The sequence below is a fragment of the Barbus barbus genome (genome assembly GCF_936440315.1).
Source record: "Barbus barbus genome assembly, chromosome: 5".
In the NCBI taxonomy this organism is placed as follows: Eukaryota; Metazoa; Chordata; class Actinopteri; order Cypriniformes; family Cyprinidae; genus Barbus; species Barbus barbus.
Window position 1 is genome coordinate 3151800 of NC_136733.1, and position 25066 is coordinate 3176865.

Genomic DNA, 25066 nt, shown 5'->3' on the forward strand with positions numbered 1-25066 from the left:
TGAAAGGTTTCTTTATTCCCCAGAGCTTTCTGCTGGTCTTTATATGAGTCTGCTTGGTTATCCTTTAACCTTATGACAAATACCAGAAGCCGGCCTGTTCCAATTTCTCTCTGTGTTGTGCCCTCGAGCAAAGCACTTCATCTCCCCAGGTTCAACATATTCAAGGTTTTCTCGAATGGGGCCATATTATACATGCACCATTTAAGTTCACCTATAATGTTAGGTGACGCTTTCTTGAACTAATTTACAGTCATAATTTAGTTTTTCACAGCCATTTTCCACTCAGTCAGTGACTGAGAGAATTAATCTGACTGTTTTTGCGGCTGTACCTTTAAGATGGTTCGATTAGGTGATCTGAGCCAACAATTTTAGAATTAAATAGCCCAGTTTATTATATGCTTTTCAACTTTTAGGTATGTGACTGCCTTGGAGTATTGTATTGTTCAGTTTGATTTGAATTATGTCTGTTATAATTAACACATCAGGGTGGGTTAAGTTGCTCTATATTGAAAATGCATTGATATGTGAAAATAGGTGGTCATATTTTAATGTGTTTGCAGCTTTGTTTCTTGAAATATTCTGCGAAAGACATCAGCTGTTTTTGATGGCTGTCACACTGAATACGTTTGGGTGTTTAAAGATATGTTTTTGGCTAGTTAGTTAGTTCACCCCAAAATAAATGTCCTGTCATTACATATCAGTCCCCTGATTTAAATATGTTTTACTCTAAACACATGCACACATTGTTTAAAATTATTTTGCTTTTCTGCAATTACCCATACAAAGTCCTTTTTTATACCGACTGCTTTTAGAGTTTCATTATTATTATTAGTAGTAGTAGTAGTAGTATGTGACTGCCTTGGGGTATTGTATTGTTCAATTTGATTTGAATTATAGTTAACACATCAAGGGTGGGTTAATTCCCACCAGGATTTCACTTTTGATGACTTTGCAATCAACATGACTGTTGATTTTGTGGAAGTAGCCTAATTTCTAGAATTTTGTGGGAAATTTGCTGTTATTTTTATTATTACAATACCACGTTTACCGTAGTACATGTGACACTAGATGCACAATAGTCATGCATGACAGGAAAAAAAAAAAGCTTTAGTTCTTTTTTTTGTGTGTGTCTTATTGCATACAACAAATCTTTTTCACGTAAAGCACGGCCCATGCTTTCTCATTCATGCATGTTTCTTTATCAGACTAACATGTAGAAGTAGTACTGTGCTTTTTGCAATTATTTTGTGGTTAAATGGCAAATTATGCAGCATCGCAAAAAATTGTGCTCCATGTTCCAAAAAGTGGATGGGCTGATATATTGACCAAAAATAAAAACTGTTCCCTCATGTAATTCCAAAATTTGACGCTGCTGTTTTTGTCATGGCACACAAAAGGAGAAATTTTCATCCAACCCTTGTTATACAAAGTAAAAAAATTAATCCATTAATATTTGAGAGACTAGCTTAAATTAAGCGGTGCTTTGAGACCCCAGATGTACAGTTATCATAACACTTTTTTTCCATAATGTTTTATCCATTTTTGCTATTTCTGCTCTTTTCAAAGTGCTTAGTAAAAGTAAAGCACCTTTATTTTTTCTTTCCTAAAGTCTGTCAGCTCAGCTCCGAAAAGCGCCAGTCCTCGTGTGTCACAGTCTGAAGAAGAGCACGTCTATAGTTTCCCCAACAAGCAGAAGACTACTGACTCCCCCTCTGCCGTCATGAGCTCATCACTGGGCAGTAACCTGTCAGAGCTGGACCGTCTGCTGCTGGAGCTCAACGCCGTACAGCACAGCACACCCGCCTTCTCTACTGAAGGTGAGCACTTCAAACCTCAGGGTTAATGGGTTGTTAAAGCTCTACAAACATCACATGCTCATTTTTGACAGTATATCAAATCCAATAGATGTTTTTCCATTTGGTGTTTCACAGAGACCTACCCACCCAAACCAGCCAGCAACGCTCAATGCTATGTCCCAGAAAACGGCGTCTCATCAGTAGTGAAAGCACCTCCTTCCAAGATAGAGAAACCCAAACGCAATGCACCCGGACGGGGGATGGAAGATGTCAGACCCTGTGTGGAGAGCCTGCTTAATGAGTTAGAGAGCTCTGTGCCGGCCGTTGCGTAAGCTTGCACACTACTGATAATATATATATTTTTTTTTTTATCATTAAAGGGGTCATCACAAGTGAAATTCACTTTTACATGTTGTTTGAACATAAATGTGTGTTGGCAGTGTTTGTACACATATCCAGCCTATAATGATATAAATCCACCCAGTGTTTTTTTTTTTTTTGTAAATCCTTATAAATTATTTCCCCTTTATTAAATCAAGCCGTTCTCAGCTTCTTGGCTGCGTGACGTCTCACAGACCCAGGCCCCTCCCACGATTGTTGATTGACACTGGTGTTTTACCTTAGATCCGCTCCCTGAGTGAGCTGTGAACAATCAGCCATTGTTTAGGGATAGGCAGAATGTCTCCTAAGCGATTGAGGTGCTTTGTTGTTGGATGTAATAATGAACATAGCAGTTGTCATTTACTCCCGACATCTGAGCCACTGAAGGAAAAATTAATTACTTTTGTTTTTTAAGGGAATGCTCCTCCCGATCTGCGTAAATGGTCATGTTGGCGCAAATCATTCGTGATCCAGCTTCACCTCCAGAAGAAATGAGTATAAGGTTCTTTTATGAATCTTTGCAAATCGCCTCTAGTTAGAAAGTTCCGCAGCTAAATGCGGCTACAGTAAACAGTACGGCTCGTCACCCCACGGAAGAGAGGATCGGGGTGAGCAGAGCTCATTAGCATTTAAAGAAAATAAGCATCCGATAACCCCTTGAAGATTTTTTTTCATGTTTTTAAAAAGAAGTCTATTTTGCTCACCAAGGCTGCATTTATTTGATTAAAAATGTATAAAAATAGTAACATTGTTACAGTTTAAAAAGTTTTCTGTTTTCTATCTAAAATAGTTTATCCCTGTTTTGCAAAGCTGAATTTTCAGCATCATTACTCCAGTCTTCAGTGTCACATGATCCTTCAGAAATCATTCTAATATGCTCATTTGCTGCTCAGTTATTATTGGTGCTCAATTATTAATAATGATTCTTAATATTATCAGTTACTAACAATTATTAACAAAAAATGTTTTCAACCGACAATAATAAGAAATGTTTCTTATGTAGCAAAAATGCATATTAGAATGATTTCTGAAGGATCGTGACACTGAAGACTGGAGTAATGATGCTGAAAATCAGCTTTGATCACAGGAATAAATTACATTTTAAAATATATTACAATAGAAAAGTTAAATTAATGTTTAATAATTAATATTAAATATTAATTTACTTTAATATTTAAAATGTATATGAAATATTAAATTAATAGTTACTTTTTATTTTCTTTTTTATTTTAAAAAAGCACCCTTAATGAGCATGAGACCATTTTTTAAAAAAAAAGTAATTTATTCCAAACTTCTTAGAGTATATTTTATTAATATTTATTATTTGTATTTTATAATTTTTATGTTTTATATTTGTTTTACCACTTTTGAAGAGTACAAATATTCTTTAAAATTATTATTTTAATATTTCTGTCAGAACTTGAGAAAATTGAATGATGTTTAAATAAAGGCAGCGGCTATTTAAACTGTTAAAATAGCAAGATTTTCTGCACCTCAGTATTGTAGTACATCATAAAACAGTACCCAATAATAACGTATTGAGTGTAAATTATAGTTTTAATTCAAATTAGGCTATTAAATGGATGCCTTATTGGGACAATAAAGCCCTCCCTACACCTACCCTAACCCTACCTGATACTTTATTTTCAACTTTTTGCTTATTTCCTTCATTTTTATTGAAAATAAATGCCTTTCCAATGCGATATGAGATTTGAAAAGGGAGAAAAAAAGTTCGGCAAAAGGTGGGTTCAAACGTCGATCGCGTCAAAAAGCACAAACCTTACCATCTATGCCACTTAAACTGGTGTTGAGAGAGTTTAAAAGAACTATTTGCACTTAGTGTAAATAGACACTCCGTTAAATAAAAATAAAAACAATCCAAAATCTTAGTTTATTTTTGCATTTAAATTAGACTTTGAAACCCAGATTTTCATTGTGGTCTTTTGAACTTAACTCTAGTAAACATTGATATTTAAATGAGCTGAAAAGTTGTGAACAAGTGAAAACTTTACTAGGTTCCCTATCTGTGATCTAGACCTTTTCTTACATCTCATTTTTAATTTTGTGCCATCAATAGACCTGCCCCTGCGGTGCCAGTGGTTCCTGAGTTGAGAGAAGTTCAGGAGGAGACCCCCGCTCAGCAGCAGGCCAGAATCTCCGCCTCCTCAGCGACACGAGAACTCGATGAACTCATGGCCTCACTTTCTGACTTTAAAGTTCAGAGCAACGTAAGTCTTGGTGAAAGAGAGAAAAATTACCTTCCTTCAAACAAACTCACTAAACAGTGATTCTTTGCATTGAAATAGAAAATTAGCCTTATAGAATATCAGCAATAGAAAATTACCCTTTAAAAGCCGCTCTGATGGAATCTTTTGTGTGTTTGAAATAGACAATAAGTGTTTAATTAGCAAAATTATTTTGTAGTGCTTATGTAATTCTTATTGGCAAATAATCTGCCTTAAAGCTTTACAAGGGCAGTTTTAATGAGTTGTCATTGGGTTTTCCATTTGTAGGGGTATCGGCTGTGTTGTGATTTATTATGCATGTCAGTGAGTGCTGATAATGATAATCAGATAGTAAACAGTAGATTATTATCATTCAAGGCCTTTAAAATGAATAAGGGTTTATATGCCTGTATGAGGGCATGCTCTCATGGGTCCATTAGGAAGTTCTTGTTAGCATATCAATCTTGGACGTGAGCCACACTGCAGTTAAAAAGAGAGAATCTGGAATGCTGTGGTTGTGGTGTCATGTTATATCTGGGAATTCGGGTGATTTATATTTGCCTTCAGGTTGGTAAACCAACTTATATTTTGTTACATTGACTAAATAAGCCAAACATGTTGAGATATTACAACGCATTACATTAGGCCACTGGTTTTTATGCATAGTTTTCGTATTTTAGAGTAAGATAATCAGACTGGATGTTGTCACATTGCCTCTTCGTTTTGCATGTCATTCCTTCATGTTTCTACTCAAATGCTTTCCTCCCTTTCTTTTTATTGTTGTTGTCTTGCTGTTGGTTGTCTAGTCTGGCCCTCTGTCAGTTAAGGAGGAATCATTATCCACTAAAGAGTCACCACAAGTTTGGGAAGTTTTGACCGAGAACCTCACAGTCCCTTCTATCCCAGAAGTAGAGGCATCTGACCACAGCGTTCCTCCCCAGCCTTCCCCAAATTGCGCACCACTTTTACTGGAACTCCACATTGTTGAGGAATCGACAAAGGTTGCGCCAGTGTCCAACTCCATGGCAAAGAGTCCAGCCCCTGAGTCTCGCTTTTCACCTGAACCATCTGCAAAAACCTCAAGCTCTCTGGCATTAAGTTTACACAAACGTGAAATCAGTTCGCCAAAGACTGTCGATCTGAAAATCTCAAGTCCAGTTTCGATCACCAAAAATATTCCACCTGTGGTACCAAAGGCCTCCTCACCAGTTATAACTCCAAGTATATCTAAAAGCCCCAGTCCACCATGGGTTATCAAGAGCTCAAATCGAATTGTCGATGTAAAAAGTCCTAGTCCTGTAACAACTGCTAAAACCTCTAGTCCAGCCGTGGCAAGAAAGAGCCCAAGCCGCGTTACCGCTGTTAGAGCAACCAAAAATCCAATCCCTGGAGTCCTTGTCAAAAGTCCCGAGCCAGGGATTACTAGCAAGAGTCCGTTGCCAACTAACATTACACTGCCCGCTCCTCCAGTTTCAACCCTAACATTAACTCCGAAGCCTTCCAAAGAGAAACCTGAGAGCTTTGAACCAGGCGTATTGGGAATAAGTCTTCCTTGCCCCAAGCCTCTTCTTGAGGAAGCCCTGGACAAGCTGCTGACGTCCAGTCTTTCTCAACCAGAGCCGGTGAAACTGGGTGAAGGAGCTCCTGCCTCATTAGAAGTGAACGATGACGTTCTGGCACATCTTCAATCGATGCCACCGAGCGGCTTTGAAGATCTCATTTGGATGAACGACCCCTTAAACCCCACATCGTTCCCTGGGGCGTCAGATGTTTCGCTGGACCTTCCACTTCTCCAGCCATCAGCGGTTGAAAGGCTCTCCGCTTCTGGACAAGTATGAGGCGCACCGACTCTGTCAGACTGTCTCTAATTTGCACCCCTAAATTTAGCGAGCATGAGCAAGAAGCATGCTTTCTCAAATACATGGGCCTGATCCTTGGGCCAAGGGGCCTGTTGATACCCAATCTGAACCTTTCCATCCTGCTCGGATAGAAGCACCCACCATTAGCAAGTTAAATATGCCTCTCAAAAACCTGATACACAAGTGCAGACGTCACTTAGTGCTCCTAAAATTGGAGGGATAGCCATTTAATTGGGGTTCTGTTGCATTGCTTTACATCACGTGTTTTTGGAAAGGTGGAGAATTGAGGAATCTAAAGTATGTGTGGTGCATGAAATGGATAAGATTCTTTGGAAGGAGTCTTTGCGATGTTCAAATGCATGCCGTGACGTGCTTCCTCAACGAGGTGTCTGGGGCTAAATGGACAACAAGGCTAGGCTTGCTTGTTTCTTTGCGGTTCTGTAGTGGAGTTTCATTGTGCAATTGCATTCCATCTTCAATTCTTTGCAATTTCTTCAGGGCACTTGATGCAGGAGATGTTCTGCAAAGTGGTTATTTACTAATTCCATAGTCTGATGGTTCTGCATGATGCTAATTTTTTTGCAGTTGCTAAAGTTGATGTGTGAAGTCTAAGGATATGACAGTTCCTTAATTTTCTCGATGCGTTAAAATCATGCAGATTCATATGCATTGATCTTGAATTGATCATATATTGCTTGTGTTTGCCAGTTACATATTTTACAAGCTAAAAATAAAATTAATTGCAATTCATTTAAGTAATGTACAATATCTGAACTGATCACAACTTTTTCTGAACTGCTTTCTTGGGTTTCCAAGTAACTGATACGATTATAGTCTAAAGTAGCTGGTATTTTTCTTTTCATTTAAATATTAGAAGTGCATCAGAAAATATATTGCATGTAATGGTTATTGATCAAATCAAAAGTTATATTCACTCTAAATTTGAGAAAAAAAGGGCTTTGAATCAAATTTATATACATTGAATTGAATGATTTTAGTTGCAATGTCAACTGAACTAGGAGGTCACAATTGACCGTTTGCTTTGTCAGTTTAGCTTTGCATTGTTTTTGGCATGTTGTGTTTGCTTCACGGTCTTCATACATGCTCTTGCATTATTTCAGATTGTTCGTAGAAGGTTATAGATGTTTCTCCTGTGTGTCATGAAGAGGACGTTTGAAGCTATGCAATGCATTGGCCCAATCCAGATCAGTGTGGGGTTGCTTTCTAGAGCCGTTTGGACTGAATGTTCTTGAATGGCGTTTGCAAAGAAAGCATTGCATGTTCTAAACGTTGAAGTGGTCACTTCATTAATGCTGCCTCTCCGCAGCTTAAATCGGTCATCAGATGCACAAAGGAAACGTCCAATGTCCACCCGATGTTTCGTGATGGCCACATGCGCAGAAAAATGGGCCCTCTAATTCTCAACAAGAGCAACTCGCAGGATCTACTCATTGAAGAGCTGCAAGGGAAACTGGGAATCGGTCGCACTGAGCGGCCACGAAAACAGCCAGACGATTGGCTTACGGAAGGGGTCATTGTCTATTCCAACCCACAGCGCTTAAGAGAGGAAGGTGTCGTATCACCAACGGTTGATAAGGTAGCACAAGTCACAAGATTAATGGTGGAACTCACAAAAAGCTAGCAAAACAACATTTCATATTTTGTTTTTTATAAATATTTTCAAATAGAGAGGAACAATGCCCACCAGTGGTTCCTGGTGGGTATTTTCTCCATTTTAATTTTTTTCCATAGGGATTTTTAAAAAGTCTTTAAGTTTTTTTTTTAAGCACTATAAGCCATGAACCAAACCAACCAGCAATGAGGAAAATCACAATGTTACTAACTTTTGAAGCAAAAAAGCATTTGAAAATTGAGCAAAAAGGCAAAGGTACAAGATGGGATTATGGGGGATTGTGTACTTAACGGATTTATTGATGGAAAGAAATACAGGTAGCACTTTATTTTACAGTCCTGTTCCTCATGTACATACATGTACTTATTGTAGTAATTACCATAACTAGGTACCAACCCTGAACCTACCCCTAAACCTAACCTTACCCCATGTAGTTACGTTAGTTTCTTTAAGTTTATTGTAAGTACATGTAAATACACGTACTGTAAAATAAAGTGCAACCAAAATATATAATTTATATTTTAAGTTTATATGCATATATACACATATTTAAGTATTTTGAGAGCTGATGAAGTCAGGCTTGCAGTGATTATTGCAAGCACTTTTGGCGCAATTTGCTTGTCACGACTATGATTGATGGAATTTTCTTCACGGCATCATGGGTAATGTAGTTTGTTCACCAGTAATTCTGCTGTTTAACACAATTCTTTAAAAATATATCGAAATAATGCCAACTGATGGCTTCAGCAAAAGCATATAACTTTGATTTTACAACCTTAGAGCTCACACCAGATCTGTCTTTAAAAGTTTCTGAAGTTATCGTAAAAAAAATATATAAAAAAATCCCTATGTAGAAAATGAATGTGATTTTTACTTCCAGAACCCAATTTTTTGCCAATCATTCTGCATTTTGTGCTCCTTTCACTTCCTGCCACGTGTTTCATGTTTCTTTGTCTATCAGATCATCATTCCTCCAGACTCGCCCAGTCCTCTGAAAAAAGTCCTAACCCATCCTGTCCCAAAAAAGCCAGATCCTGTGATACAGATGCCTGCTCCTCTTCCCCCACCACCTCCACCCCCTAGGGAGCCACCACCACCTCCTCCTCCTCCTCCTCCTCCTCCTCCTCCCGCTCCTCCAGTTCCACCTCCACCTAAAGACCCCACCCCTCCTCCATCCCCTCCTCCCAAACCTGTGACCCCGCCCCCTCCACCAAAGGTTTTAGCGTCTGTTGGCTGCCAAACGGAATATGAACCTCTTTTTCCACCGGTACAGGCATGAACTTGCTCTCTGTGTTGATCTGCATCTGATCAGAGCTTGCCTCTATGTCTTCAGGGTTCCCACAGTCAGGGAATTTGTTAGGCCTGGAAAAGTCTAAATGGAAATGAATAAAAAGTCATAGGAGACTGGTTGTGTATTGGGTTTGTATAGAGGAAAATAATTTTCTATGAATCTCTTGAACTGGTTCACAATTCAGCTGGAATGATTCTTTAGTGATTCATTCAGAATTGATAGTAAATGTAGATATAGTGAATGCGGATAATAAAATGACTGGAATGGTCATTTTGAAAATACATTGCTCAGATAGTGTGGGAACCCTCTGCCTTGTTTCTAGCCATTCTTTCATGGTTTCTAGCATGTTGCATACGAAGTGCATGCTGTTGTGTGTTTGACCTACAAACAGTGTTTGCACTAGGAGTGTCTCAGCATTTATTAAATAGTTTGCTGGTGCCAACATGTACCATGAAGGCAGTCTGTCCTTGTGTTTTCCCTTGTTTTTCCTGTAGATTCCTGGTACGTGAACAAATTCTGTTGCAAATGAAGTGCTAATGACCACAGAAAAGCTGTTGATCTGTTGGCTGTCACTTACAGTTGTCTTTTAAAACTAAGTTTGTAACAATCTATGCTTAAGTTCTTCTTGTTTTTGGCGGATTTTTGGCTCTAAAGCAAAGTTTTTAAGTTTGCCGGCGTTGTGTAAATGTAAGAATATGCTGCAGAATGAACCAGACTTAATACTGCAAGTCAGAAGTCAGGCTACACAGAAGTGCTTCAAGAGTAGCTTGTTTAAGTACTTAGTTCATATGCAGAAATAACAGAGGATGTTTGGGTTGCTATTTTTGCTATCTAAAGAATGCTTCTGTCACGGTTCGTTGAATTGGGAGAACGGCGATGGGGTTACTAGGCCTTTTTGACCCATAACCTCACTTGGTCTGTCATCTGATTATGTCTTTAACACCTTCTCCATCCTGATGCATTTAGGGAAGGTTATGCAGAGAATGTGAGACTGGTTTCCATAGATTAATATGAATAAAAAATACCTTATTCAAATACCTTACTATTCATATGAAATTAACCATGTAAAATTGCAAATGTTGCATAAAATCAAACCAGTTGATTGTTATTTGCTCTAACGGCTGTGGAATAAGGCAAATGCTGCAGTAAACATTTCCATTACATGCATTACTATGGCAAATTACAATTGATTCCACATAAGTGATTCAGTGTTTCAGCGAAGCTGAGAACTACTTGTGCTTCTTTAAGTGCATGCAGTAGTTGTTTAATAACCACTAACATCCTGTAATGTATTGACTAATAAATTATGCAATTTAAATGTGTGGAGTTCAGTAGCTCTTGTTGTACATGCTGAATTTTTATTGAAGTTGGAAAAGATCTTTTCACATGCTGATGGTCATATTGAGAAAATAATCATCCAAAGCAGAATTTGATTTCCTGGTTTCATGGTGCAAAGTTGATCATCAGTTTTGGGGCATGAATAAATCTCTAGGGGACATTTAGATTCACTTTTCAGTGCGGTGTTCTCTGTGGAATGTATCATTTTAAACCCTGCAAATGTTTAGGCATGAATTATCAGCATTGTGGCATTGATCAAGATTGGTGTGGTAAAAAGTGTACCAAAAGACGCTTTGGAAAAATGCATCTGCTGAGTGACGAAATGGTAGTCATTAGTAATGTGTAGCAAGGAGAAAGCAAAACTGCTTATTTTGTGTTGGGATTTGGATCCATGTTTTCTTTGCTTAATGAAACAGTCTTTAAAATTGTGAAAATTCTGTCCTTTTTCCTGTAGATTATGGCTCAGGGCAAGAGTTCCCCCACCAGCGTTCCAAAGCAGGGGAATAAACTGGATAACATGTTGGGCAGCCTGCAGTCAGACCTCAACCGGCTAGGTGTCCAGACTGTTGCCAAAGGCGTTTGTGGAGCCTGCAAGAAACCCATCGCTGGCCAAGTAAGAAATCCCTTGAAGAACTCATTTACTGCCCAAATCGTTATCAAACCTATGTTGCTTTTGGATATTTAGGATATTGTGCTCTAGAGTGGATGCTCTGTTCCAAAACAAACCGAAAGGCCATCAAAGTGTATATTTTACATGTCAGTGTAGACCAGGGGGCCCGTTCTTCGTACGTCGCTAACTCAGTTAGCTGGATTTGATTGTTGATAATTTCGCTTGATCTTGGATCATTTGGTTCTTCGAAGCTCATCCCGGACTTGCTGTCATAGCAACAGGTCCGTAAGCTTAAACCTGCTCGGGAGCAGTTTTATTTCATGTAAACAGGATTAGATTGCATCTTTTTAAACAGAATTGATACTTAAAATATGTCCCAGCCACCGCTACTTTATTACAAGAGTGCCCTACTGGTCCAGGGACAATAATTTAAAATAATAATAATTAAAAAATTTATTTGAAAATAATGTTGTTTAGTCTATAATACTATAGACACTTATACTCATTGAAAGATTTATTAGTGATGAAATAATTACACATGCTATACAGTTAATCTGAGTTGTGCATTAATTTGAGTGGTGACAGATATTATGGGAGTGGCTTGATGGAGTGCAGGAGATGACTTGATCTCTAAGAAACTTTAATGCTGTCACATAAGAAATGTGCTTCAAAGATCAAATTAAACGAATTGCTAATTACAACATTGAAAATAAAAAATGTAAAGCCTGTACAAATACTAGAAATCATGAATATAAATAATTGGGAATCAGATAAAAAAAAAAAATGCAAATAAATTAAAAACATTTATCTATTGTAACATGTATGTAGTTTTGTTCGTTTGGCTGTTTCCTTATAAAGGTCCAGACATTTCGTCATGTCTTTTTTATTGATATGATGTCATTACGTTGCTGTCTTGCCGCCAGCCAATCGCTGCATTGCTGATCGTGGTTTCGAGTATCGCTACATCTGCCCTTTTCAGGGAACACGAGAACGCGCAGTAATCTTAGACAACGTAATCCAGATATTTTCATCTAATACACAAATATGTTTGAAGAACCAAATTAGCCAGAGATCAGTTATCATGATTAGAAGATCTGGAATCTTTCAAATCATCTCAGATGTAATAAGCGACGTACGAAGAACGGGCCCCAGGGATGTCAAACTCAGTTCCTGGAGGGCCACAGCCCTGCACAGTTTAGATGCAACTCTAATTAAACACACCTGATCCAGCTAATCAAGTCATTAAGGCTTATTTGAAAACTACATGATATGTGTGTTGGAGCAGGGTTGGAACTAATCTATGCAGGGCTGCGGCCCTCCAGGAACTGAGTTTGACTTCCCTGGTATAGACAGATTTTTTAAATTAAGAAGTAAATTTATTTTATTGTCAAAAATCTGAAAAATCTAAAAGTATTTGAAAGTCTCCTACTGAATGTTCACCAAGACTGCATTAGTTTGATCAAAAACACAGTAAAAACTTGTGAAATATTATTCAAATTTTAAAGTAACTGTTTTCTATTCTAATATATTTTAGAATGTAATTTATTCCTGTGATCAAAGCTGAATTTTCAGCATCATTACTACTGCCTTTAGTGTCACATGATCCTTCAGATATCATTCTAATATGCTTATTTGCTGCTCAAGAAACCTTTCTAATTTTTATCAATGCTGAAAACACTTGTGCTGCTTCATATTTTTGTGTAAACATGATATACTGCCATTTTAAAAGTTTTGTAAGTACGATTTAAAAATGATGCTTTTATTCAGCAAGGATGCATTAATTAATCAAAAGTGACAGTGAAGACATTTATATTGTGACAAAAGATTTCTATTTCAAATAAATGCTGTCATTTTGAACTTTCTACTCATGAAAGAATGCTGAAAAAATATATATCACCGTTTCCACACAGGAAAAATACATAAAAATAAATTAAAATGTTAAAAAGTTACTTCAAATTATAGTAGAAACAGTAATGTTGTGAAATATTCTTAATCAAATAAATGCATCCTTAGTGAGCTTAAGAGACTTCTTTCAAAAACATTACATTTTTTTCAAACAGTAGTGTGAATATGCACTTTAAGATTACAACATCCGGAAAGACGTTTCTGAGCCGCTGATATTCATTTATGTCTGTTGTTTGTGAAGTCATACACTTCAGTCCTCGTTTTCTTTGATTCATTCAGGTGGTGACAGCAATGGGGCGGACGTGGCATCCGGAACATTTTGTGTGTACTCACTGTCAGGAGGAAATCGGCTCTAAAAACTTCTTTGAGCGAGACGGCCAGCCTTACTGTGAAAAGGACTACCACAGCCTCTTCTCTCCACGCTGTTACTACTGCAACGGACCCATTCTGGACGTAAGGATTCTGCTTCCTATCAGCACCTGAAGCGGTCACAGAAGGGGCATTCACAGACGTGTGTTAGTGTCTCATGTGTCACCACCCAGTCGAGATGGTGCTTACTCTAGCCGGCCACACTTTACCTCTGGCTTCAGATTTCCTGTAAACATAAACAGTCACTTAAAGACACTCTAAAGGGGAAGTGGTGGTGTGTGGCCAAGTATGGTGGCCCATACTCGGAATTTGTGCTCTGCATTTAACCCATCCAAGTGTTCACACAGTAGTGAACATGCACCCGGAGCAGTGGGCAGCCAATGCTGTGGCGCCCGGGGAGCAGTTGGGGGTTCGGTGCCTTGCTCAAGGGTCTCACCTCAGTCGTGGTATTGAGGGTGGAGAGAGTGTTGGTTATTCACTCCCCCCACCTACAATCCTGAGACTCGAACCCACGAGACTCGGGTTACAAGTCCAACTCTCTATCCTTTAGGCCCCGACTGCCCCTGTAAAAAGGTTCTTTGAGGTAGAACTCAACACATTGAGAGTCTGCTGAGAATGTAAGTGTATAAAAGAAATAAGCTTAAGCCTCTTTTAAGGCTCTAAAGTCATTTTAAAGCAATACATCTTTAGTAAAAATTACTAAACATCCTTAAAATAAGCTATATTTACAAAATTGTCTACCACAACATAATACAAAAGCAGTATATTATGTTGTATTTGTTGGCTGCATGCAAAAACATACAGAGCAACCAGTGTAGTCTGATTCACTAACAAATGATTCTTAAGAGATTCATGAACATTTGAGAATAAATAAACAACAAGACATGAGGTTTTGTATTTGCTGGCTGCATGCACAAACAGTGTAGTCTGTTCAATAACAAATGATTCTTTTAATGAGTTGGTTCTAAAGATTCATAATATCAGACGTTATTGGAATGAATTACTGAATTAACATTTGACTTGCTTAATGACTGGATATTTATATGATAACAGATAAACATACACATTAACACAAAATAATATACACACACACAAAACAGATACTAAATTAATATATTATGTTGAAAAGTAGTATTTTGTTTAGCATGTAGTTAGAATTGGTGTAGTTTATATTGCTAAAACATGTATGTAGGAAATAAATGATTTACACTTGTTTATGTTGGTTGGCACATGAAAGGAACACTATGGCCAATAATTATTAATATTAGTCTTATTCTTTGTTTTTCTTGTCTTGATTTTGCATGCATTCTTTCAAATTAAATTGTGCGTTCTGTTCTTGTTTCACTATCATTTTTATTGTATCGAATCGCTTTTACTTCCTCCTGCAGAGAGTGGTGACCGCATTAGACAAGACTTGGCATCCGGAGCATTTCTTTTGTGCCCAGTGCGGGTCATTCTTTGGGCCTGAGGGTAGGCAGCTTCCACTCCTCTCAACCTCTTTTCTTCTCTTTAGCTGATGTTTCCTTTTTTACCAGCTGGTTTTCTTTAAAATGGTTTAAGCCTTTGGCAACCTTTTTTCTCATCTTTCTGTAATTTTTCTGCAGGTTTCCATGAGAAGGAGGGAAAGGCGTATTGTAGGAAGGACTACTTCGACATGTTTGCCCCCAAATGTGGCGGTTGTGCTCGTGCCATCCTGGAGAACTATATTTCGGCCCTTAACGCTCTTTGGCACCCTGAGTGTTTTGTCTGCAGGGTCAGTGTTTGTGTGTTTGTGTTTGTGTGTTTGTTTGTGTGTTTGTTTGTGTTTGTGTTTGTGTTTGTGTTTGTGTTTGTGTGTGTGTGTGTGTGTGTGTGTGTGTCTGTGTCTGCTGCACTGATATATCAGCCAATTAATAGGCCAATATTTGGCATGGACCTGTTTTATTTTTTTTTTAAATGTGTTTTTAAAATGTATTGAGCATCTTACATTTTATTATATTAATTACATTTCATGACATATTATTGCATATATTATAATTATTACGTTATTAAATTTAATTAATTCAACAGTGTTTCTGAAACAAAATATTGGCCTATTAATATATTATACTAAATAATTTTATATAATCGTAAATATCTGAGTATATACAGTACAGTCAGGGTCTATATATTTATAAATCTGAAGATTGTAATATTAAATATATTTTTATAAACTACATTTAAATATTCTGTATTTTTTTTTTTTTTTTTTTGCATTTTATAATTATTTACTTATACAGTTGTATATTTAGGATTTATAATTTTATTGAGATTATTATGTTATATTATTGTCAGGATTTACATTTCATTAAATGTATTGCATTTTATTCAATGTATTTAATTAATCAGTGTTGCTAACATCATATATTGGCCTATTAATATATTATTCTAAATAATAATAATTAAATGAAATCTGCAAAATCAGAGTGCATATAGTTATAAATCTTAAGTGTAAAATATTGTATATATTGTCATAAATTACATATTAGGATTTTTTATTTATATTCAGATTCATGTTAAAATTTTATCATTATTTACCTGTATTCATATTGATATATTTAGGATTTATACTTGTATTGAAATTGATATTGATATATTGTTTTATTGATTATATTTTTTATTAATGAATTATTTAACTTATTTAATTCAGCAGGGTTGCTGGCAATAATTATTTGTCTATTAATGTAGTATATTAAATAATTCATAAAATCTGCAATATCAGTGTATATAGTTGCAAATCTAATTATTAATATAATGAATTGTATATATTAAAAACATAAATTTTATACATTCTGAAATTAAATTTTTAGATACGTAAATATTCTGATTTTTATAATTTTTTTCCCAAGAATTTTAACAAAATATTTAAGATATTAATTCAATCATCAGCCGTGCTGCTTTAAAGATATTGGTATTGGTTTTGGAAAATTTGTGGTGTTTGTTGCTATGTGTATGTTTTGGATGCTTGCACATTTCAATATCAGATGTTTCTGTATCGCTGCATGTACTCTCCGTGTGGTTTTATTAATTTATTGGTTTTAACTGACTGATTCCTGCGTTTTCTCTCTGTCCTCCACAGGAGTGTTTCATTCCTTTTGTGAACGGCAGTTTCTTCGAGCATGAAGGGCAGCCCTACTGTGAGGCTCATTACCACGAGCGCCGCGGCTCCCTCTGCTCCGGCTGTCAGAAACCCATTACCGGCCGCTGCATCACCGCCATGGGCAAGAAGTTTCACCCCGAGCATTTCGTCTGCGCCTTCTGCCTTAAACAGCTGAACAAGGGCACATTCAAAGAGCAGAATGACAAACCCTACTGCCAAAGCTGCTTTGTCAAGCTCTTCAGCTAGAGTCATTTGAACATGTACGCCAAAGTCCCAAGGGTGGAGTTTTACAGGTCGTCACAGTGTCATCATGTGGCGATAGTGAGCATTACACCAGCTTGTTCCTGTGCCAAAGCACTGTCAGACAAGTGTAGATCTTCAGGGAGGCTATTACGATTTTTAACAGCCTTTTTAAAACGCTTCCCCTGGATCTAGAGACAAAATGATGGTCCTTAAATTGCGTGGAGCTATTTTCGATATTATCGACTGCATCAGACAAATCAAGATCTATTTTTGTACTTGTCAGACACACACACACACACACACACACACACACCTTCAAGCTTTACTTGAACATACGTATGCACACTTCTGTTTGCACATTTCATGCATCTCTTTACTGCTTTCTGGTATAACAACACTGTTATTTTGTTTCGCTTCTTTTCTCCATCGGCCAAAAGAATTCTTAAAGGTGCAATAACAGCTTGGCATCATCAAAATCTCAATGCCATATTCTGTATATTTTTCTAATTTTTGGTACTCTGAGCATTTGCTCAGCCCTGATTTTATTGTGCATGTATTTCTCCGTCTGATCACTTTATAAAGTGTGCTCTTTTTGTTGACGATTGTTTCTATTTTTATATTCATGGGTGGTTTCTGTTTTTCTGGATGGCTGGAGTGGTTTGTGCTTCCATACTTATGCCTTTATGAGAGTTTAACTGTGGAAACGACTCACTTCTGCTGTTATAATACATATTTTATTCTTATAAAACGCCTTCTTAAAGATAACAGTTCAGGCCCAGATGCCTGTTTTGTTGAGTATGTGGCGCTCCACAATGTGCCTATTGCCACCAGGCATGTTAATGATTTTTGTCTTAATTTTTTTATGTAATGAGTTTGTGATACACATCCCCCCCCATTTCAATTAATCTGATTTCCTACTGTGTGCAAGTAACTATATTAAAGTCTTACGGATTATCTGTGATTGCAACAACTTTACTCAACTTTTGGTTTTCCATAATTTAAAGATTTTCTTTTTCAAGGTGATGTCAGATTTGATTCTACATTGACTGATTACATGCACATTGTATTTAAAACCTGGGGTCTAAATGGACTGTGCAAGACATTGAATAAATACCAGGATCTGAATGACTGATTTATGCGTTGTTGATTTATTTGCATTGAAATCTCTTTAACAGCTGACAAAATTGAATAGTTTCTATGTTTTAAGTTCATTTTGTATAAATTACATTCCCAGGGATCACATGGATGATGAAATGTATATCTTGGCTTGAATACAATCTAAGTCACCCTGGATAAAAGCATCTGCTGAATGCATATATGTAAATGTTTATATTTTCCACAGTCCACTAAAATAATCAGAATGACATTTTATAAAGAGCATTCATTCATGAATAAATTCAGATGTCAAATTTCAAACTTGAAGAGCACCTGGCTGTTACACTTCTGTGTCTTTAGACTATATGAGTTCATTTAAAGCCTAATATATGCATTCAATATGTCATAATTAAGAATTAATTAAAAAAAATCACTTGAATATATTGCACATTAAAACCAGGCCTACAGATGTTTACGATTTGTGTCATATTGTTCAGTATCATAATCCAAAATGCACTTTCAGCAGCTGAGACTGGCAGAACAAATGGAAAAGTCAGCTAATTATTGCAGAATAGCTTATTTTTTTATTGTTGATTTGGCAATATGTAACAGAGGTTAGTAAAACGCAGTTACTTTGAATTCTCTTCCAGTAAATGCAATAGCGGCGTTAATGAACTCTGTATGTTTCCTATAAACAGTGTTGGGGAGTAACTAGTTACATGTAACGGAATTATGTCATTTAATTACAAAATAAATGTAATTGTAATCAGTTACTGAGATTGTTTATTTATTTAATTAAATTACAGTTTTAAGAATTACAAAGAGGGTTACATCTCCCATAAACAGATTTAATTGGTTTCTTTCATATATTGCATTGATTGCTCTAAAATATGAGACACCGTTGTTTCAGGAGTTTAGGACACATGCTTATTTAGTAACTGTTTTATTTCCTATTTGGATAATGTATTTGCTTTATTTTTTATGATTAACTTTGTTTTCTAAGCTACTGTTAGATGCCAGTGTTTCCTGTCATAACTATGCAAAGATTTATAAGTATCGCTTTTGATTTCTCCTCTTTTCTACTTCCTGTTTCACTTCTGTTTCAGTTTTTATAACCATTTCTTACTGTGTAAGTAAGTTGATGTTTTTAGCATGTGTGTTTGGTAGTGGTATTTCTTAGGATTACTGATAAACTATACTGTCGTGATTTCTATTTGTTATCTATTTTAATTTTAGTTAAATAATGTCTGAATTTATTATGTCTGTATAGGTCTTTTATTAAGTTTTAGTTTGATTTCATTTGAGTTATTTTTAATACTTCAACGAACTAAATGGAAATGAAATGATATATATATTGAATTTATAAATGTGTATATATATATATATATATATATATATAGATATATATATCTATATATATATTGAGAGCATATATATATGCTCTCAAAACCAAACGTTAATAAAAAGCGGTACAAAATAAATTCAATTCACATTTGGAACGGAGTTTGTGATTTGTTGCAGTAGCCCCTCACTGCAGAACAAAGATCTGTGTGTTGGATCCACATCTAGGGGTGGAGATGGGTGGGGTTAGGGATCAGGGGGTGGGATCTAGATTCAACCACACCCCCTGGATCTTGTGTTCTGCAGTGAGGACCATCTCATTTGTTGACCTGACATGTTTTAATGAAAAAAACATAAAGGGATAGTTCCCCCAAAAATGAAAATCCTGTCATCCTTTATTTACCCTCAAGTGCTTCCAAACTTCTCTCTTCTGCTGAACACAAAAGATAGTTTGAAGAATGTAGGTAACCAAATGTTTTTTTTTTTCTTGTTAAAAATTGACTTTTTATAGTATAGTATTTTTAATGAAAGGTCAATCTTTATGGAAGTCAAGCACCTGTTTGCTTACCCACATTCTTCTTTTATATTCAGCAGGAGGAGGAAACTCTTCTGGATGTAGGCTACTCCCCAAAAAACGGTTTGGTGAGTATATGACAATGTTCATTTTTGGGTAAACTATAATTTTAAAACATGTTAAAAATAAAAATATACCTCAGATTTCATTATATGTTTTTTATCAACTTTCCTCATGTAATTTGGAGAGCAAAGGTTCAAATATAGTCTTCCCTTACATGTTCCTGAATAGCACATAATCTGCTTTAAAATTATGTAACGTGGTAAAACACTAAAAATACAGACTAATACAAAATACATAAATCGTAATCTAAAATCTTAAAAATGTGGCTAAATGAATGCACACAATGAATAAAGGGCACTTACAAATACAATTATATTCACGCTTCCAGCTCGAGTCTTGCATATCAAGCAAAGGCCACTGATTTATTTGCATAGTTTTAACATTCAGATTTACATGCATCTCAGAAGCTATCATCAAGCACATCTCCCTCACACACAAACCCACTCAAACGGTTAAAATGCTCAGACAAACACGCGCATTAAACTGTTAGAATAAAAAGACCCAGTGCAGTGAGGCAATCTGGGTGATCTCCCTATTAAAAAGGCACTTTAAAATCAAAGAGATTTCTATGCAATAAATACAGTTAAAAGAGGAGCAGCAAACAGAAGAACGAATGTTCAATGTGTCCATCCTAAACATGTACAGAGCAGACAAGTACTGCAAAACTTTTACAATGAACTGGAATGAAGAAGAAAGTTGAGACAATCAGACAACCAGCTTTCATATCCTCCCCACCCTTGTAAATAATGTTTCTCCCACATATATCTGAGCTATATACATGTTGTGAAGGTTTTTTGTTGGAATGAATGGACTTCATCAGTGCTGCTCTTCTCTCAGTCAGAGTCTTCATCATCGAGATACTCCTCAGCGTTACTGTGGGTGCGCAGAATCACTGTAGATTCAACAGAGAGACAGTTAAGTGTGAATCTCTCTCACAGGAAGTGACATCTGAAGGAGATAACTGAAAGGAGACACCTTGTGACTCACCTCCTCCCAGTTTCCTCTTCAGCAGAGAGGCACATTGCGCGTTGGTCGCCATATCCAGAGCGGTCTTCTTCTCATTGTTGAGCACGTCTGTCCTGGCATCTATAGCAACACATATTCCAATTTAAACAAACATATCAAACACGCAGATACAGATACAAAAAAATAAATAAAACGACATATGTCTTTGTACATGTAATTTTTACATTTCAATTCCAAATTGGTTTGCTGTTCATTTAAACCAGACACGTAGACCTTTAAGTGTTATAATATATTATAATATAAGTTATTTTCCTTCTTAAAATGATAATTATGATGTTATACAATTTAGAAAATTAAGACTTTTGATGACCTTAAATTTTCAGGGCTTTTTTTCATTTTCATACACGCTCCTGAATGCACTTTACAGTTTGCACACATCTATTTTTAGTTGCAAACGCAAGGTGCTTGCACTGTCGAGCCCTGCCCCAACCATACATACATGTAGATGTTTAAAAGAAAAAAAAAAAAAAAAGAATTCACTCACTTTTATTGAGCAACATCTCAACTATATCTGAATAACCCTTCCAGGCAGCTGCATGTAGAGCCGTGTCTCCCAGTTTATTCTGTTCCAAAAATTAAAACACTATTTATTACATTGAGTAAAATATAAAGAACATGAGCATTGCTTCCGTTTCTAGAAAAACTTTGCTATCACTTTTTCATACAGACTTATGTAAGCTGATTCCACTGTGCATTTAAACCAATTCAAATGAAGGAAAGTGATTCGCCAAAAACATTTGAACAAACATCAGATTAACCTGCTGATTGAGCTCACAGTTCGGCTGACTCAGTAAAATCTCCACCACATCTATGAAAACAAACACAGTGTAGGTTAAACGTTTCATCTTTTTTTATTTTATGTGCCGTTATTGGACAAAACAGGCTTAAACCAGCTTAAAGAGTTTGTGCACAACTGCTGCAGCTCAGAAATGAAATTTTAAAATGTGAAAACAATTAAAGCACGTGTGCCTCTTTTACCTTTATGTCCTCCGTGACAGGCCCAGTAGAGAGCGGTGTTCCCTGCTTTGTCCAGTCCGTTGATGCCAACCTTATGATCCAAACACTCTCTGAGCCAGCTCAGATTACCTGCATCCACACACAAAACATTTGATTGTTTCACCACATTATCAAACAAACAAAATGCCTGATAGGTGTCTATTTGGGTACCTCGCTTGGCTGCTTCATGCATGGGGTTGTCTATGGACTCTGCTTGCTCAGCCACTAGAAAAAGGCAAATCACATCAAGATAAAGATCATACTCTGACAGATGCATGCATATTAGTGACTACAGGATAATTCTACCACTTTTTTGTCTTTCAGGCAAATTTAGAAAAGTAATAGCATATAACGCATAAAATGATATGCAGAGAAGTTTGACACTTAAGGTTGGATTTGGTTCCAATCCCTAAACCCAAGTATAAATGCAATAGTAATAGCTAGGATTTCTTAAGGAATCAGCACTGATTGTCTCTAATAAAACTTTCCCGACATCATAAAAGACTGTAAAAGTCACATATTATATACACGTCTATTCAATCACTGAAGGGGTTCTAGTAAAAGGCTGATGGTTTGCAGGTTCTAGTTTGCCACTTACCATAATTGCTGGGAATAAGTCCAGTCCTTCCCCTGCATGTTCCCTTCCACCAGTTACTGTCACTCTAAAAACATTAACCCAGCAATCAGTTCAAAATCACGAACACTGCCATGAATATAATGCTCTTTATCTCCATGATCAACTATCACTCCAAGCGAGATCATAAACTTACTGTATCTGAGATGTACAAGATATCTCCTTCCTCAAAGTACAGTTCATCTGGCTGAAAAAGAGAAAAATATACAAGATTAGCTCAATTCAGGCAAGCTAAAACAACCAAAGAGGAGAATGAAACTCACCGTCCTTGGGTCAAAGGTGAATAAAGCCCTGTACACCTTGACCTGGCCTGTTTAAAACATAAATATGAATGATACGCTGTATATTATTTAAAAAATATAAGTGTATCTAATGATTGCACACTGAAGCAGTTTTATACACGTATCCAGAAATGGCTGTGCTCTACTCACTATTTATAGATGAAACAGAACAGTAAAATATTCCATCTGTTCAAACTTATCGTCACCTATCATCCCAACCAAATGCAAATCAGCATCACATCTACAACCAGGTAGTGTCACAAAACTAAACGCAGCTCAAACGCAGGGCAAGCCACATTACACAGAAATTAAGAGGAAGCCAAGCCCTGAGGCCTAAATATATAAATAAACAAACCACCATAAGCACAAGAAAGGGCATTTCCTGGCTGCAAAGGTATTTCTATTTGGCCTATAACAAACAAGTGAGAAGCCCTCCTGAGCGGGATCCAAGCAGCCCCTCCCCAACTTCCAGATCAGCCTCTGAAATAGAAACACTAGCCTCTGCCAGATATATTTATTATGTTTGCCGCCAATTACGATCAATCGTTCAGAAATCATTTCAACCAACAGGAAATCTTTTCTGCAATGCTGACAATGTTTCCCAAAGTTGGAGGTTCCAAGGTTCCCCTAGAACCTACACCACATTATAATATGTTACTATTAGTGTACAAGTTAATGTAACTTGGTTTTGGCCACTACTAAACAAAACAGTGTTAATATCCCAAACTTCCCATCCCACGTAACTGGTCAGATTTGCATGCTGGACGTCACAGACCCACATCCTGGCCAAACTGTACTAAGAGGACATCCTACAACTTGAGACAGGACCGATAAAGAGTTCAGAATTCAGAGTTTTCTACTTAGTATCAAAAATACATTTGTGACAATTCAGACCAATCACGTGATTTGGCATTTTTAATGCCATTATTAATAATACATATAATATAGCAGCAATGCACATTATTTTTAGTTCTGTAGTCTAAAGATTTAGGTATTATTGTGTCAAATAAAAAAAACAGAAATGAAACAGTTCTGCATACGAATATGCATATGAAAATAAGCATAGTATCAGTTGTGAAAAGATGATATTGGTCTATTTTGTGCACAGCATCATCATAAATGTGTTATTTTGCACAATAAGCATAACGAAGCTGCTCTTTCGTATGGGGAAGTGGCTTCTATGAGACAATGGCTGTGACTCAAAACCATTGATCTGGGCATCATATAAACTTTTTTTTTGCTCGCCAGATTCAGAATGAATGCGTGTGTAGTGTGTCTCCGTTGACTAAACGCGCTGTCTAGATAGGCTGCTCACTAGGCTCTGAATCACAGCCAATGGCTGGCTTGAGCGATTTTCTCTTCCAAACCCAATCCTGCCATTTGTGGCAAGACGTTTGACTATTTTTGTCTTTGAACTTGAAGCTAAATTGTGGTGGTTTCGCGCACGTAAGTCGGTGACAAGCGCTTAAAACGCGTAAAAGCGCAAGGAAAGTTGCGCTGCGCTGGAGAAACGCCAAACTCCACCCGCAGGAGCAAGTTCACTAAGACCAGAAATTGCATGCTCTTATATACATTTCATTGTATGGCATCGGAAACAAGCGTGTTTGTAAGACAATGAAACAACGCAAAAACAAATGAATAAATAATGAAGCTTTAGCAGGCTTGCCGAGGTGTAGGCTTTTCCTCCATGCGCACCTCTTACCTGGTTTAGCTGGTTTGGGGGGAGGCTTTGACATTTCTGAACTTCCCAAGACTTTTAAAGAAGACTTCCGAGTTGTTTAAGACGTCAATAGTACGTAGAAACGGTATAAAACGGTTAAAAGTGTAAATGAAACGCTGTATCGCCGCTTTCTTCCTTTAGGCGCTGTCAATGAGGAAGCGTGAACGAGCCCAATGCGGAAAAGTTGCACTGCGCATGCGCAGCACTAAGAAACGCTTACTTGACAATAATTACTACGTAAATTACATGTTTTTACCATTTAACTTTAGTAGTATTAACAAAACATAGATATAAATGTAATTAAAATTAAATGCAATTTTATAAATCACGGGAGTGATAAATATTCCATTAGCTTATTAGACCTGTTATAATATTTAATAATGATACGCCATTATTAAATATTATAACAGGTCTAATAAGCCATTGGCATATTTGAATTTTTAGCCTAAATATGTGATCAATGACAAAACTACAAATGATAAATTTTCTGTTTCTGTTGCAATACGGAAAGTTTCACTATTAATAGCATGTCTGTTTTGGTGGCTTTAGTAATGATTTCTGTAGAAAT

The 25066-nt window shown here is 36.6% G+C and overlaps 2 protein-coding genes across 4 annotated transcripts in view; one reads left to right on the forward strand and one right to left on the reverse strand.

Moving 5' to 3' along the window:
* The window catches only part of pxna (paxillin a), a 37709-nt gene extending 19809 nt beyond the window's left edge, over positions 1-17900 (forward strand). For all 3 annotated transcript variants that reach the window (XM_079416020.1, XM_079416019.1, XM_079416018.1), the window contains 8 exons: positions 1610-1817; positions 1932-2124; positions 4255-4405; positions 10978-11136; positions 13318-13491; positions 14796-14877; positions 15012-15160; positions 16505-17900. In XM_079416020.1, the coding sequence (XP_079272146.1) occupies positions 1721-1817; positions 1932-2124; positions 4255-4405; positions 10978-11136; positions 13318-13491; positions 14796-14877; positions 15012-15160; positions 16505-16771 (1272 nt within the window). In that variant the 5' untranslated portion in view covers positions 1610-1720 and the 3' untranslated portion in view covers positions 16772-17900. The remainder of the gene's footprint in view (positions 1-1609; positions 1818-1931; positions 2125-4254; positions 4406-10977; positions 11137-13317; positions 13492-14795; positions 14878-15011; positions 15161-16504) is intronic.
* A 2270-nt stretch (positions 17901-20170) lies between these two features.
* On the reverse strand, positions 20171-24702 carry ostf1 (osteoclast stimulating factor 1). The gene is made up of 10 exons (XM_079416711.1): positions 24481-24702; positions 22761-22807; positions 22634-22684; positions 22462-22525; positions 22035-22088; positions 21846-21953; positions 21626-21675; positions 21352-21430; positions 20829-20927; positions 20171-20733 (listed from the first exon to the last, which is right to left on the reverse strand). Exons 1-10 carry the CDS (start codon positions 24512-24514, stop codon positions 20675-20677), a joined length of 645 nt encoding a protein of 214 aa, XP_079272837.1. The 5' UTR covers positions 24515-24702; the 3' UTR covers positions 20171-20674.
* Positions 24703-25066: the final 364 nt, after the last annotated feature.

Bases quoted from the DNA above. Each gene is read 5' to 3' on its own strand.
- ostf1 (XM_079416711.1), bottom strand. From the start codon at position 24,514: ATGTCAAAGCCTCCCCCCAAACCAGCTAAACCAG. The intron at 21,431-21,625 runs GTTAATCTGATG...TTTTTGGAACAG, and splicing joins ACTGTGAGCTCAATCAGCAG to AATAAACTGGGAGACACGGC. The intron at 20,928-21,351 runs GTGAGTGAATTC...GTGTTGCTATAG, and splicing joins TGAGATGTTGCTCAATAAAA to ATGCCAGGACAGACGTGCTC.